Source organism: Miniopterus schreibersii (genome assembly GCF_964146895.1).
Source record: "Miniopterus schreibersii genome assembly, chromosome: 1".
In the NCBI taxonomy this organism is placed as follows: Eukaryota; Metazoa; Chordata; class Mammalia; order Chiroptera; family Miniopteridae; genus Miniopterus; species Miniopterus schreibersii.
This window is the reverse complement of record NC_138101.1, coordinates 194,828,307-194,841,269: the sequence shown is the minus strand read 5'-3', so window position 1 is coordinate 194,841,269 and position 12,963 is coordinate 194,828,307. Positions and strand designations below refer to the sequence as shown.

The 12,963-nt window shown below is 48.5% G+C and overlaps 1 protein-coding gene and 1 long non-coding RNA gene across 3 annotated transcripts in view; one reads left to right on the top strand and one right to left on the bottom strand.

Annotated features, from left to right (window-relative positions):
* The window catches only part of PPP4R4 (protein phosphatase 4 regulatory subunit 4), a 74,428-nt gene extending 70,734 nt beyond the window's left edge, over positions 1 to 3,694 (bottom strand). For both annotated transcript variants that reach the window (XM_081132997.1, XM_081132998.1), the window contains exons 1-2: positions 3,418 to 3,694; positions 1,848 to 1,921 (exon numbers count right to left, since the gene is read on the bottom strand). In XM_081132997.1, coding sequence (XP_080989123.1) covers positions 1,848 to 1,921; positions 3,418 to 3,534 — 191 coding nt within the window. In that variant the 5' untranslated portion in view covers positions 3,535 to 3,694. The remainder of the gene's footprint in view (positions 1 to 1,847; positions 1,922 to 3,417) is intronic.
* A 409-nt stretch (positions 3,695 to 4,103) lies between these two features.
* On the top strand, positions 4,104 to 12,399 carry LOC308567686. Its single transcript, XR_014000355.1, has 3 exons — positions 4,104 to 4,166; positions 5,010 to 5,173; positions 12,320 to 12,399. It is a non-coding gene; the product is annotated as an uncharacterized lncRNA (long non-coding RNA).
* The last annotated feature ends 564 nt before the right edge of the window (positions 12,400 to 12,963 follow it).

The following is a 12,963-nucleotide window of genomic DNA, read 5'->3' as shown; positions in this document are numbered from 1 at the left end:
CAAACTAGTGTTCGCCTTCTCAGTCATCTTGCAAACCTCCTTCAAGGTAGATGAGCCACAAGAAACTAAAAAAGATATCGGATCTCTTTTAAAATTCTCTTGTCTAAGAATGAAAGGACTCATCTGTCTCTATCAGGGCTTTGTAAGTTCCAGAACTGGATGAAACTTATGTTCTGTGCCTGAGAAATACAGACAAGTCAGAAGACCTGGTTCATTAACAAACAATAAAAGTAAAATAGAAAACAAATAAGCTATCCTAAAAAAGAAGCCTTGTCACTGATATCTAGAATAAGGTATCTGCTGTCACAAGTAAGTAGAGCAAGACTCTCCATTTCCTCATTGTAAGCCAGGGTTTATACAAAGAAAAGAATTCAGTAGGAGTAAGAAAGAATTTATTTCAGATCATTAGCTGCTGTATGCTAAAACAAACTTATCCAAACTTTTACCCACTCCAATGAAAAGGACTATGAGAAAAGACAGATGCTTGTAACTACTGTTCACTGTGTTGGACATGTTAATTATTAAGCAATGGAGTACTTCAAATATAACAATAAAATATCAAAATAGGTTAAATGTTGGATTACTCTCTATGTAAACACCAAAACACAAACTGTTAATTTATACCCAAATAAAAGTTTTTCTTTTAAAGAAACAAATAGAAATGATGAGAACCTTCTACCAAAGACCACCAATAACATTAACAGAAGGAAGGTCCAAGATCCAGAAACATTTTAAAGTGATAGGATTATTGGAGAGGATGGTCTAAATTGTAAGAATGCTAAAATTCTCACTAAACTAAGAACAGAAACCCAAGATGCCACTAATAGGCTAAAGAATAATTTTTATAATGGATGTCAAGGAGAGGGGATTTCCTTTTTTTTTCTTTTTCTTTACAGGATCCTTCTATGGATAACATGGGACTAGAAACATGACCTATAAACAAGAAAAAACAAGTAACTTGCCGGGACCTGAAACTGGCAAAGAAGACCTAAGCTAAGGACACAAGGATGACAAATATCCCAGGAGGTAAGTAACACCAGTTTTCAAAATCTGATTCTGAAAAACAAAAATGAAAACTACTTTGCTAAAAGGGGAAAAAAGTGTTGGGCTAGTTTAAAAAAAAAAATTTAAAACAAAAGTGCACAAGACACCTTAGAAAATTTTCTGTTTCTGAAGTATTTTCATAGATATGTTCATTAATGTTTGCCACATCAACTTTTAAGAAGCTAAACTCAGTTTTTAAAATAGTTGAGAAAGCTTGTAAATATTTTGTAACAAACATTTGCCTTAATCAATTCTGTAGAGCTTGTGAGAAGAATCTTAAATGAGAGTAGATGCAATTAAATTTTAAAATCTCTCAAGCATTATTATAAAGCTCACATAGCCAAAGTAACAGGGACAGTATATCCTGAGCAACAAACTCAACTACCATATTTGTGGATTTTTTTTCTATATAGTAATTAGTATATAAGGTTCACACTCTACAGTTAAATTAATCCCTAGATAGTCTTAAATTCCATCTAAACTTATTGGATGTTCTAGGAGAACCACGAAAGCTGGAAAATTAAAAAAAGAATGATAGTCAATTTAAACGATTAGTTCTGTTCCTCCTCCTCCAACCAACATTCTTTAAGTTAGGAATCTTATTTGATTTCAGTTCTCAGATTTGTAAGTCTATACCTACATCTTAATTTGTAACATAATTAAGTGCTATGCATGCAAAAGTACTGTGGCTCAGATGGCTAGGTAAGTCTGAACATAACCGTAGCATGACATTTCAGAAAGCATTCATCTACGCAGCCACAGGGGAAAGAGCAGCAATTTCACTGAATGACTTTCCTAAATACCTGAGCAGATACAGGGCCCTTTCAATATCGCTGAGGTCTTCATCAACTGTCAATCTTTCTATTTCTTCTGGTGTCTGTCAAGCGTAAAATACAAATTATGCACACAAACATCCATCAGTCTTGCCCCCCCAGTGCCACTCCAGGGACCCTATATAGCTACTACTGACTAATGAAAAAGTTTCACAATTAAGCATTACACTGAAAACTAATCAAGGGTCTGAGGACTCTAGGTGACTACCTCAGCCACAGAGGTCTCTCTAGTTGTCTCTAATTGTTGGGTTTGGGTTGTGGAGGTTTGGGGTTTGGTTTTTATTTGTTTCTTTTTTTTTTTTTTTTAACTCTTCTAGCTTCTAGATTGAAGCTTGAGAATCACATTGTGGCTTCAGAACATTGCTGAAATCAATTTTATATGCATATATAAAATGTATACACACTTTTTATCTCTAATATCCCAAGGCTGTTTCTCCAGCATTTTCCACCCAAGGAAATGCTAAAAGGGTGATGGATGAAGACTGCACCCGAATGGGAATGAAAAAGACGAAATCTGGAGGGTGGTATAAAATCTGGGGTTGGAAGGAAATCAAAGATTCGAGAGTAAGAGCTAAAGGAGCTATTAAGAGGATGGCTGGGGGCGGGGGAGGGGGGGTCCGTAAACTAGGTTTGCCAGCAGTGAGGGCTGGAGCCTCTGGGAGGCTGGGAGGAAGATGACTGTGCGGGGTGGGGTGCCGGTGGGGTGGGGGTGGGGTGCCGGTGGGGTGGGGGGGGTGCCGGTGGGGGGGGCAGCGAATGAAGGTTGGGGGGGAACCAGGGTCCTGGGATAGTCGCGGCGGGGCTGGGAGGAAAGGAAGGAAAGGACTGTGGTGACTCGGGATGGAGGCAAAGGGTCGACGGGGCTTTGAAGATTGGTAGCAGGACGGCTCCAGCATGGGTGCTGGTTGCGAGGTGAAGGGAGGCCCGGGATGACTTGGGGGAAGGGGGAACGAGGTCTGGGGTGTCTCATGGAGAGGTGGGGGTCAGAATCGCGGCTGTGTTGACTGAAGAGTGGGACTGGGGCCAGGACCGAGGCAGCTGCAGGGGCCGGGAGGGGGCGGCAGTGAGGGGCCCAGGGCAGGCCGGCCGCGGCTCCGAGGGGCAGGCAGCTCCTGGGGGCCGCAGGAAGGGGGCCGCAGTGAGGGGCCGCGACCCCGAGAGGGGCGGCGCGGGGGAGACGCCGGGCTGGCCCGAGGGGCAGGGGCTCGGCCGGCCGTTCCTGGGGGCGGCTGCGGGAGAGCACTAGGGAGCCAGCCGGGGGCGTCCAGGAGCCGTGGGGCTGGCCTCGGGTCAGAGGACAGACCCAGGGTCCCGTCCCTCGAGGAGGGGGGCCAGGCTGGGAGAAGCGGGGCTGCGTCGAAGAAGGGGCCCAGGGAAGGGCCGGTTTAGGGTGACACGGCGACCGGAGGCGGACTGAGGGACCAGCCGGACACCGACAGGGGCCGCCTCGGGACGGGGCGGGATGGGACGGGATGGGGGTCGGGGCCCCGGCCGGCCGCCGGGCGCCCTGGGGGCAGTTCCTCCTCCCCGGGGCGCGCACCTTGAGGCTCCGGCGGACCGGCCTCTCGATGATGGTGAGCTCCTGCAGGTCCTCCATGTAGCCGAACAGGCTGTTCTGACTGAAATCCATCGCGGCGGCGGGCGGCGGCGGATGCATGGACCGCCGGGCCCCCTCGCCGCCCGGGCCGGAGCGGCCCCGGGATGCCGGACGCGCGCAGCCCCGCGGGCGCCCGCCAGCAGGACTTTCTCCCGCTCTCGGCCGCGGGAACCCGGCGGGCGGCGAGCGGCTAGCGGGCAGCTAGAGAAGGAGCGCGGCCGCCGAGGGGGCGGGGCGGGCAAGGCGAGGGGGCGGGGCGAGGAGCGCGGGCGCGGCGAGGGGCGGGGCGAGGGCGGGGGAGGGGCCGTAGCGCCCGCCTCAGTCCCGCCCCCTCCCCGGCGCGGCGCGCTCGAGGGCCGGACGCAACCGCCTCGCACGCTGGCGGAGGCCCACGCCGGCCCCCGGAGCTCGCTCCTCTCTCCCCCCGGAGCGTGCCCCACCCCAAGGCGCGTGCGCAGAGTGTCGGCCGCCGGCGGGGGTGGGTTCGGGGTGTGTTGGGGGCGGGTCGGGGGCGGGGCCGGGCGGTGGGAGGCTGACCCAATGAGAGGGCAGCAGAGCGAGGGGAGGTGGGCGGAGTCGGGTCGAACTCGCTGGACGGAAGTAACCTCGCGGTTAATTCCGCGACTGCCGTCCCGGCCGGCGTGCGGCGCACCCCGAGACCAGCCTCGCTCGGCGCGGGTCCTGGGGGAGGGGTGTGTACCCAAAATAAGCAATGGCCCCGCGGCCCGTGCGGCGCTGATGGGGAAGAGAGGGGTGGAAATGAGGGGCTAGCGTTCGGAAAGGGCAGCGGTCAGGAAAGGACTCCTGGAGGGGAGACACTTACACTGAATCTTAAACTCTCCGGAAGACCTTTCCAAGAGAGGTAAATAATTAGAGTAAGGCCATTGCGGAGCGAAGCCCGCGCGGGGGTTGGTTGCGGGACTTGCCGGAGTACAACCTGGAGCGTCGGGAAGCGAGTGCCTGGCGAGGGGTGGAAGGGGCCCTGCTCTAGGCCACATCGAGGGGATCGCTTTTGATTCTATTAATCAAACGTAGGGGGGCGGGCGATGGATGATTCTCTCATCATTGATATTTCTATCTCTCCCTCTCCCTTCCTCTCTCTGAAATCAATTTTTAAAAAAAAAACAAAGAATACAAAGCGATGTCAGGGCTACTGAGGCGAGTTTTGGGACCTCAGGGACAAGCATCAGCAAGGCCCTTCTCTTTTCTCTTTTACTTTTTTCCCACTCATTGCCTCTACACACTTCTGTACCTCTCCTTAGCACACTCTTTATACAAATTTTCCAGTATCCAGGATGCTTTCCCCTGGAAAGGTACTGTTTTTAGTTTATCTGTTTTTAATATCCATGAATGTTCTTATGCTAACTCATAAGAGATTTGTTTTGTTTTTCCCTCAACATAGAGATCTATCCATGAGGCTATATATGTATATATTAGGAGTTCATTAATTCCTACCACTGATGGCATTGGATTTGTGCATCTAACACATTTTACTTATCAGTTCCTTAAGTAACGGCCAGTTAGGTCACCAGCAGTTCCTTGTTGCCACAGACAATGCTGGGATGGGACACGTCTCTTACAGACCACAAGAAAAATGGAATTGCTGGGTCATGGCGTCCACAAGTGCCTAGTCTCACTCTGCCACGTTGCCCTCCAGAATGGCTTTGTCACTTTGCACTCCCACCAATGACACATAAAGGTAGGAAGATTCCTGTTTCCCCATTCTATACAGTAACATTGGGTATTATCTGATGTCCTAATTTATATTGATCTGATACTGATAGAGTAATATCACATTGTAATTTTCATTTGTATTTCTTTGATGGTTAGTGATGTTAATTATTTTTCCATATATACTTAAGAACCATTGAGATTTTTTTCTTCTGTGAAGTGCCTATTGACATGCTTGGCCTATTTTTCTGCTCTATTTCCTATAATTTTTTTCTGAATGAACTGAAGGAGTTCTTATATATTCTTGGACATTGCAAATATCTCCCAATCTTTCATGCATCCTGTTAACTTGGTATTTGCTGTCTTACAGAATAGGGGAAATCCTTAATTTTGGTGTAGCCAAGTGCATCAAATTTTAGCCTTGCAGAGTGTGCTTTGGGGTCTCATTTAAAGGATCTTTTCTACCCATGGTCGTAAAATATTCTCCTACATTTCCCCTATTTAACTTCGTACTTTTACCTATCACAGTTAGTTCTGAATTCATTCAAAGTAGGAATACGATATTATTTTCACTACAGGAGCCAGTTTTCCCAGCAGTACCCACCAAACAATCCATCTTTTCCGCACCAATGTGTGATGGTGTCTGGTTTGTATGCCAAGTCTCCATAGACACATTTCTGGGTTCTTGTTGCTGTTCTGGTGACCTAGTCCAGTTCTTGTACCAATGCTGCACTGTCTTGCTGCTATGGCTCTGCTATATATGTCCTAATATATGGTGGAGTGGGTCCTCCCACTCTTTGCTTTTTTTTTTTCAGTATTGCCTTTGAAGTTCAAAGCAAAAAAAACCTGTCAGAGTCAGTGGTTATGCCAAAACTGAAATTCAGGTTTTCTAATCCCTATTCCACTAAGGAGGGAAAGCAGAAAGGGGTATATCCTGATGGGATCAGGACAGATAAAAGGTGAAGTGGGAGAAGGGGCTTAGCAAATACCTTGCAGCTTCCCTTTTCTGTCAATTTCTGAAATTCTCCTCCTTTCCCCCTTGATTCGTAACTTATACTGAATAATATTTGCAAACTTTACCCTGTTTCAGCTAAGAAGTATTATTTCCAATTTGGATTTTGTAACAGCATCACCTGAGCTTTGATGACATTCTTAATGACGACTGATTGAGTACAAAAAGACGTAGCTTTAATGTTGGCTGTTAGAGGGCAGGAGGTTGATGAAGGAAAATGTTCCATTTGATGACTGGAATCTATGACTGTGGTGGAAAGAGCCCACCGGTGCCTGGCTGCCAGGAAACCAGAGTCCCAGTCCTGACTCTGCCAGTAACACGCAGTGGAACAATTCCTGGAGCCTGTTTTCCTTACCTGAACTGCTGTCTTAAGACTCGTCTCAGTGTGCCCTAGAAGCAGCCTAGTGTTATTTACCAAACAACATTTTAGAGGTTTCTATTTTCCTACTTTTCTTACATCTTTTTGCTGAAGAGTCTTAGAGACATGATCAACTGTCTTGATCACAGTACCAGTACCTATTACTATCAAACTATCAAGAGATTAGCGTATCTGTCTCTTGATGTGTTCAAATGGTCTAGATCTGAGACAGCTATTTCTACACATCAACCAACGTGCTCAAACAGTTTTGAAAAGCACCCTTAGTGATGTCTAAGTGGTGATGAGCTGCACTCTAACAAGCTGGTAGTCATGTAGGTGGAGAGAATATACTAACTATAGCATCAAAATTAAGTATTTCAAAGCCTTCATGAGTAGCCCGGCAGGCGTGGCTCAGCGGTTGAGCATCAACCTAGGATCCAGGAGATCAGGGTTCAATTCCAATCAGGGCACATGCCTGGGTTGTGGGCTCGACCCCCAGTGGGGGTCGTGCAGGAGGCAGCCGGTCAGTGACTCTCTCATCATTGATGTTTCTATCTCTCTCTGTCCCTCTCCTTTCCTCTCTCTGAAATCAATAAAGATATGTTTAAAAATATATATATATTTAATAAATTAGTGAATCAGTTGATTACTATGAGAGGCAGAATAATGGTCTCCCAAAGATGTGCACATCCTAATTCCTGAACCTGTGACTATGTTAACATATATGGCAAAACGGACTTTGAAGATGTGACTGATTGAGAAATCTTTAGGGAGGAGAGACTATCTTGGATTATCTAGGTGAGCCCAATGTGATTATAAGAGTCCTTGTGAGTGAAAGAGGAAGGCAGGAGGGTCAATGTCTGAGTGATGTGAGGCAAAAGAAACTTCACTGGCCATCGCTGGCCTTGAAGATGGAAGGAGCACCACAGCAGGCAGCCTCTAAAAGTTGGGAAAGGAAAAAGCCAAACACTGAACTCTCCTAGAGCCTTTTGATGGAAATGCAGCCCTGGTTAGTCCAGTGAAACCCTAGTCTAACTTCCAGATCTCTGAGATAATACATTTGTGTTGTTTTGTTTTTGTTTTTGTTTTAATATGTTTTTATTGATTTCAGAGAGAGGAAGGGAAAGGGAGAGAGAGCTAGAAACATCAGTGATGAGAGAGAATCATTGATTGGTGGCCTCCTGCACACTCCGTACTGGGGATCAAGCCCACAACCCAGGCATGTGTCCTGACTGGGAACTAAACCTCGATCTTCTAGATCGTAGGTAGATGACCAACCACTAAGCCACGCCAGCTGGGCCATTCTGTGCTCTCTTTAGTGTCTGAGTAGATGGCAGCTGGGGACACTTGCTGCAGAGCTCCATCTGCAGCCCCAAGCTAACTTCCCAAAGTCTGCCCCCATGTCAGTAGCTGCTCCCTGTAGCTCCCTTCTCTTCAGCTTGAGTCTGGGCAAATAGATTAGGTTCCTAGTGGGCCACGTCTGTTGGAATCTGCCCACCACCTGACACATAGTTAGCACATAGTAGGGCTCTATTGATGCTTATTGAGAAAATGGAAAGAGAAAGAGGGAAAGGGCAGGAAGGATAGAGCAGAGAGCACTAAATTGCAGAATAGAAGATCTACCCCCATGGTCCAAGCCACCATTATTTCTCAACTGGATTAATGGAGCCTCTGCTTCTGCTCTGCCACTTTTAAAGTTGCTTCCAACACAACCAGACTGATCCTGATAACACAAGAGTCAGACCCAGTCACCTTCAGCTCTAAACCAGGGCTTCTTAGCCTTGTTTCTATGTGGGTCCGGTACTTTGTTGGGAAAGAGGAGAGATCTTGCATTGTAGGATACTTAGCAGCACCCTGGCCTCTACCCACTAGATGTCAGTATCCTGTCCTATCCTCTCCTCAACCCCACCCCTAGTTGTGACCATGGAAAATGTCTTCAGATGCTGCCAAATGGGACATCTAGGAACAATTCCTCATCCCCCAATGGAGAACCACTGCTATGAGGTCTGCAGTAGCTCCCCATCTCACGCAGAATGTCTTCCCACATCCTCTCTGACTTCAAATCTTCCTATTTTCCCCCTTCCCCACTGCTTTTTTCATGCACCCTGGCCTCCTTGGTCTTTGCAAACACTGGCCATATGATCCCGATCAGGGCCATGGAGCCCACCGTTCCCTGTGCTTGCAATGCTCTTCCATTGGACTTTCAGATAGCTCACTCCATTGTGTCCTTCAGGGTGTTACTCAAATGGCACCTTGGTGAGGCCAGCTCAGGATACCTTTTACAAAATTAAAACCCTTCTGCATTAAGTTTGCTAGGTCCTCCTAGCATAATACCACAGACTGCATGACTTAAACGACAGCAATTTATTGGCTCACGGTTCTGGAAGCTGGAAGTCGAAGATCAAGGTGCATGTCCTCACATGGTCTTTTCTGTGTGTGGAGGCATCCCTGGTGTCTCTGCATGTCCAGGTTTCCTCCTCTTATGAGGACAACAGTCACATTGGGTTAGGGCCTGCCCTAATAGCTTTATTTTAGCTCACCTCTTTAATGTCCCTGTCTCCAAATACAGTCACATTCTGAGGTACTGTGGTTAGGACTTCAAGATATGAATTTTTGGGGACATAATTTAGGCCATAACACCTGCCATCACCACCACCAGCACTTGTCAGTCTAACATTCTGAATATTCATCTCATTTACAGTCTTTCTCCCCTCCCCGCTACATTCTCAATGACTAGAATGATGCCTAGTACATAGTAGGTGCTCAGTAAGTATTTGTTAAAGTAATGAATAGGCACAGCTTCTCCACTAAGTAGCTGTAAACTTGGGGAAGTCACCTAATTTCTTTGGGCCTCAGCTCCTCTGTCAAATGAGGGAATTAGACTAGAAAATAGAACCAGAATTCTGTTCTATTTGAATCTAGATGCCGACTTAGCCCAGATTCCCTAGAAAACAGTCCAAGGCAAAGCTTAAGTGCTAACCCTTCCTTGGGAGGTGCCATCCCAGGGCAGCCAGGGAGAAGGGAGGTGGGGCAAGATGGGAAGCAAATACAGGGCACTGGCTGCCACGCGGGCCCCCAGTCCACGCACAGGCACAGCCAGGTGCTCGACCTCACAGGACGCCTCTAGACAGGCTGTGCAGAAGCCTGGGCCGGGGAACTCTCCAGGGGAAGGAGGCAGGGAAGGCTCCTCCGGTCTTGATCAAAGTTGGTTCCTTGGGGAGTTCACCCGCCTTCTCTTTAGTGGTCTCTGGGGAAGCAGGCCCCGATCCCTCGGGAGGACGGCTGGAAGGGTTAGCCTCAGACTGCAGGGCCAGAGAAAGGAGGGTAATCAGGACAGCAATCCGTGTCCCCAGAGCTGAGCAAGTAAGTGGCTCAGAGCCTAGGAGACAGGTGAGACCCAGAGAATCTGACACGACCCAGGACAAGGGAAGGAAGAGGTGAGGAGGAAGACAGTGGAGTGTCTGGGACAAGGATCGGGAGAGTGGATGGGAAGCACCGATGGGCTCCAGCAGTGGAGGTAGGCTCTGGGCCCAGCAGGCAGGGCGCTGGGGTGGCCCTGGGCCTCGCAAGCTGGATGGAATTGGTTTTTCTGAAGTCCTGATGGGGACTCCATGGCCCTAGCAGCCTGGCTCCTGAGACTGTTTTGGTGGGTCCTTGAAGAGGGCGCCCAGCCTCCTTACCTACATGGTCAGACTCCAGGTGTCTGTAGTGATGGAGGGGCTCTGATGTCCTAGACCGGAGACCCTTGGGCTTGCAGCCAGGGAGCTGCTTCATCTCCCAGCCCTCCTCTGTTTTTGCTGCCTGAGCCCCTCTTCTGATGTCACTTTGCAAACTCTTCCTAAACTCCAGCCTCCCCCTCAGCTGTCTCTGGAGGGAGAAAGGATGTTCACTGCCAAGACTCCCCTCCTCTGAGAGGGGGTGTTTTTCTCCTGCGTGGGCCGCGTGTGTTGGGTTGTGCCCCATCTCGAGGGCAGATTCCACCCTCCAGAGGTGATGATACACACTGGGAGCAGATTGCACACTTGTCTCCTGGGAGGCAGTGGGCGAGGGAAACATACACGGTACGTGAGCATGGGGAGGGGGTGTCTGCAGAACCGTGATGGGGTGATGGGCCCAGAGAGCAGGGAGCTGTCTGGCTGACTCGGCTGACTCTGTTGCCTGTGTGCAGAGGCAGCGGGAGGCTGATTATAGGCCTGAGTCCCCGAGGCCGTGGATGTGGGTGCAAGGAGCTGGTACGCACTTGACTGTCAAGGTGGGGGTGATGGTTACCCTGGTGACCAGGCTAGGAAAGTGGGTTGGCCTTCCAGGCAAAAAAGCTGAAAAGAAAATATAATAAGCACTGATTAAGCTTCTCTCTCCCTCTTTTCTTTCTTCTTTGGAGCACAGGTTAGATGGAGCCTTGTCATCATAAATAAAGGACAACTTCCAGTGGTTGGCCCATCATATCCTGTCTGGTTCCTAGTAAACACCTCTCTCCACACCTCTAAGCCCACTAGGCTGGCACAGAAGACCTGGCTCTGAGTCCCCACTAGCCCTGGGACCTGGGCAGGTCACTCCCCCTCTCTAGGCCTCACTCAGACCATGCAACCTCCAAAATGCCTTTGTATGCTGGTTCCTGGGCCCCACCCCCAGACATTCTGATTGGGCAGATCTGGAGCTGCACTTGGGAATCTGCATTCTAGCCCTTCCCCCTCCACATCCCCAGGTACTGTCACCGTGGTGGCACTGAGAGCACAGGCATGGAAATCAGACACTCCCAGGTACTTACCTCAACTCTGCTGTCTCCTTGGGTGGTTTATCTGTAGCCCATCTGAGCCTCAGTTTCCTCACCTCTATAACGAGGAAAGAGGACTGGCAGCCACACCGCATTATTGTGAGAATCAACTGAGACGGTCACAATGCACAGCAGTGCCCGGCGTGCACTGAGGGTCCAATAAGGGTCATGCCTTTTAGCTTATTTTTCTATCTGACTCAGTAGTGTCTCTACTATCCTCTCGCCTTCCCAGCAGCCCCCTTTCTTTTCCCTCTTCTGCAGCCAAATCCCATATCCTAGGAAACTGTCTCTGCAGTAAGCATGGAATCATCAGGCTAGAACTCAGGCAGAGGAGGAGGGGACAGTGCGTTCACAGCTGGGGCCCTCGCACCCAGTTCCAACTTCCTTTACTCTGTTGCCATGACGACTCACAGCTTACCAACCTCTGTGGGGTAGAATGACTTCCTCCAGCATGGGGAGGGGGCTGGATTCCAGTGGTCATTTTCCCAAGGCACCAAGAGATGGGAGGACTCCATGCCCACCACCAACCCAATCACCACATTTCATTTCAGGATAAACTGAGGGCTTCTCACACACGAGGACTTAGCTGAATTTCGCTTCAAAGCCCCAGCACCTAACACAGTGCCTGGCATACAGTAGGCGCTCAAGAAATGGTGGAGTGAATAAATAAATGCAGTGTAAATCTGACTTCCTTGACTCTCTTAATCAACAATGAGCTTCATTTAGGAGAGAGGTAAAATGGAACCAGGACTCCAGGCAACTGTCGTTCGATTTCTTCCCCACCTAACCATCTGCTTTTGGAAAACTGCAGTCTGGCCTCTCCTGATAGCATTTGTTCACCTTGACCTCAATACATCAATACACACAGGAAAGCCCAGGACCCACAGCCACAATTCACCCCCCTTCCCACCCCCAAAGTTTTGAAGTTAGTGTTGCCTCAACAAATTTGTTCATCGAAGCTCTTCTGAACCAGACAGGTTATTAATATATCAAATTCTATACGCCCTGAAAATTAATCCTTCCTTTGCAGGGACTTGCTTCCCCCCAACCATGAATTTTTCATGCCTGTCAACTCCCATCTTCTTCCCTCTTGAGGACCGCCTCTCTAGCAGAAGAAAATTGATGGAACACAAATCTGTTCAGGATCACAGCTGATTAACAGATGTCATAAAGAAAAAGATTAAAACTCTTGGCTCAGAAGTTGTTGTTTTTAAATTATCTGAGGGATTAATATACCTATTCTGTCTACCGTTAATAGGCAATTGTGAGATAATAGGAAATATATATATTGGTCTCTGGCCCTGGTTCCTGGCACAGAGCTCCCAAAACCCTTGTCATTTCCTAAGTGATAAGAACACCAGGTGTATCTCTTGTTTTAATACTTGTCTTTGAAGACAAAAACCATATGATTTCACTTCTATGGGGAATCTAAAAAATAAAATTAATGAACAAACAAAACAGAAACAAACTCATAGATACAGAGAACAAATTGATGGTTGCCAGATGGGAGGGGGTGCAGGAGGGATGTGTGAAAAAGATGAAGGGATTAAAAAGTACAGATTGGTGCCTGGCGGGGTGTGGCTCAGCGGTTGAGCATAGACTTAGGATCCAGGAGATGGTGGTTCGATTCCCGCTCAGAGCACATGCCCGGGGTTGTGGGCTCGATCCCCAGTC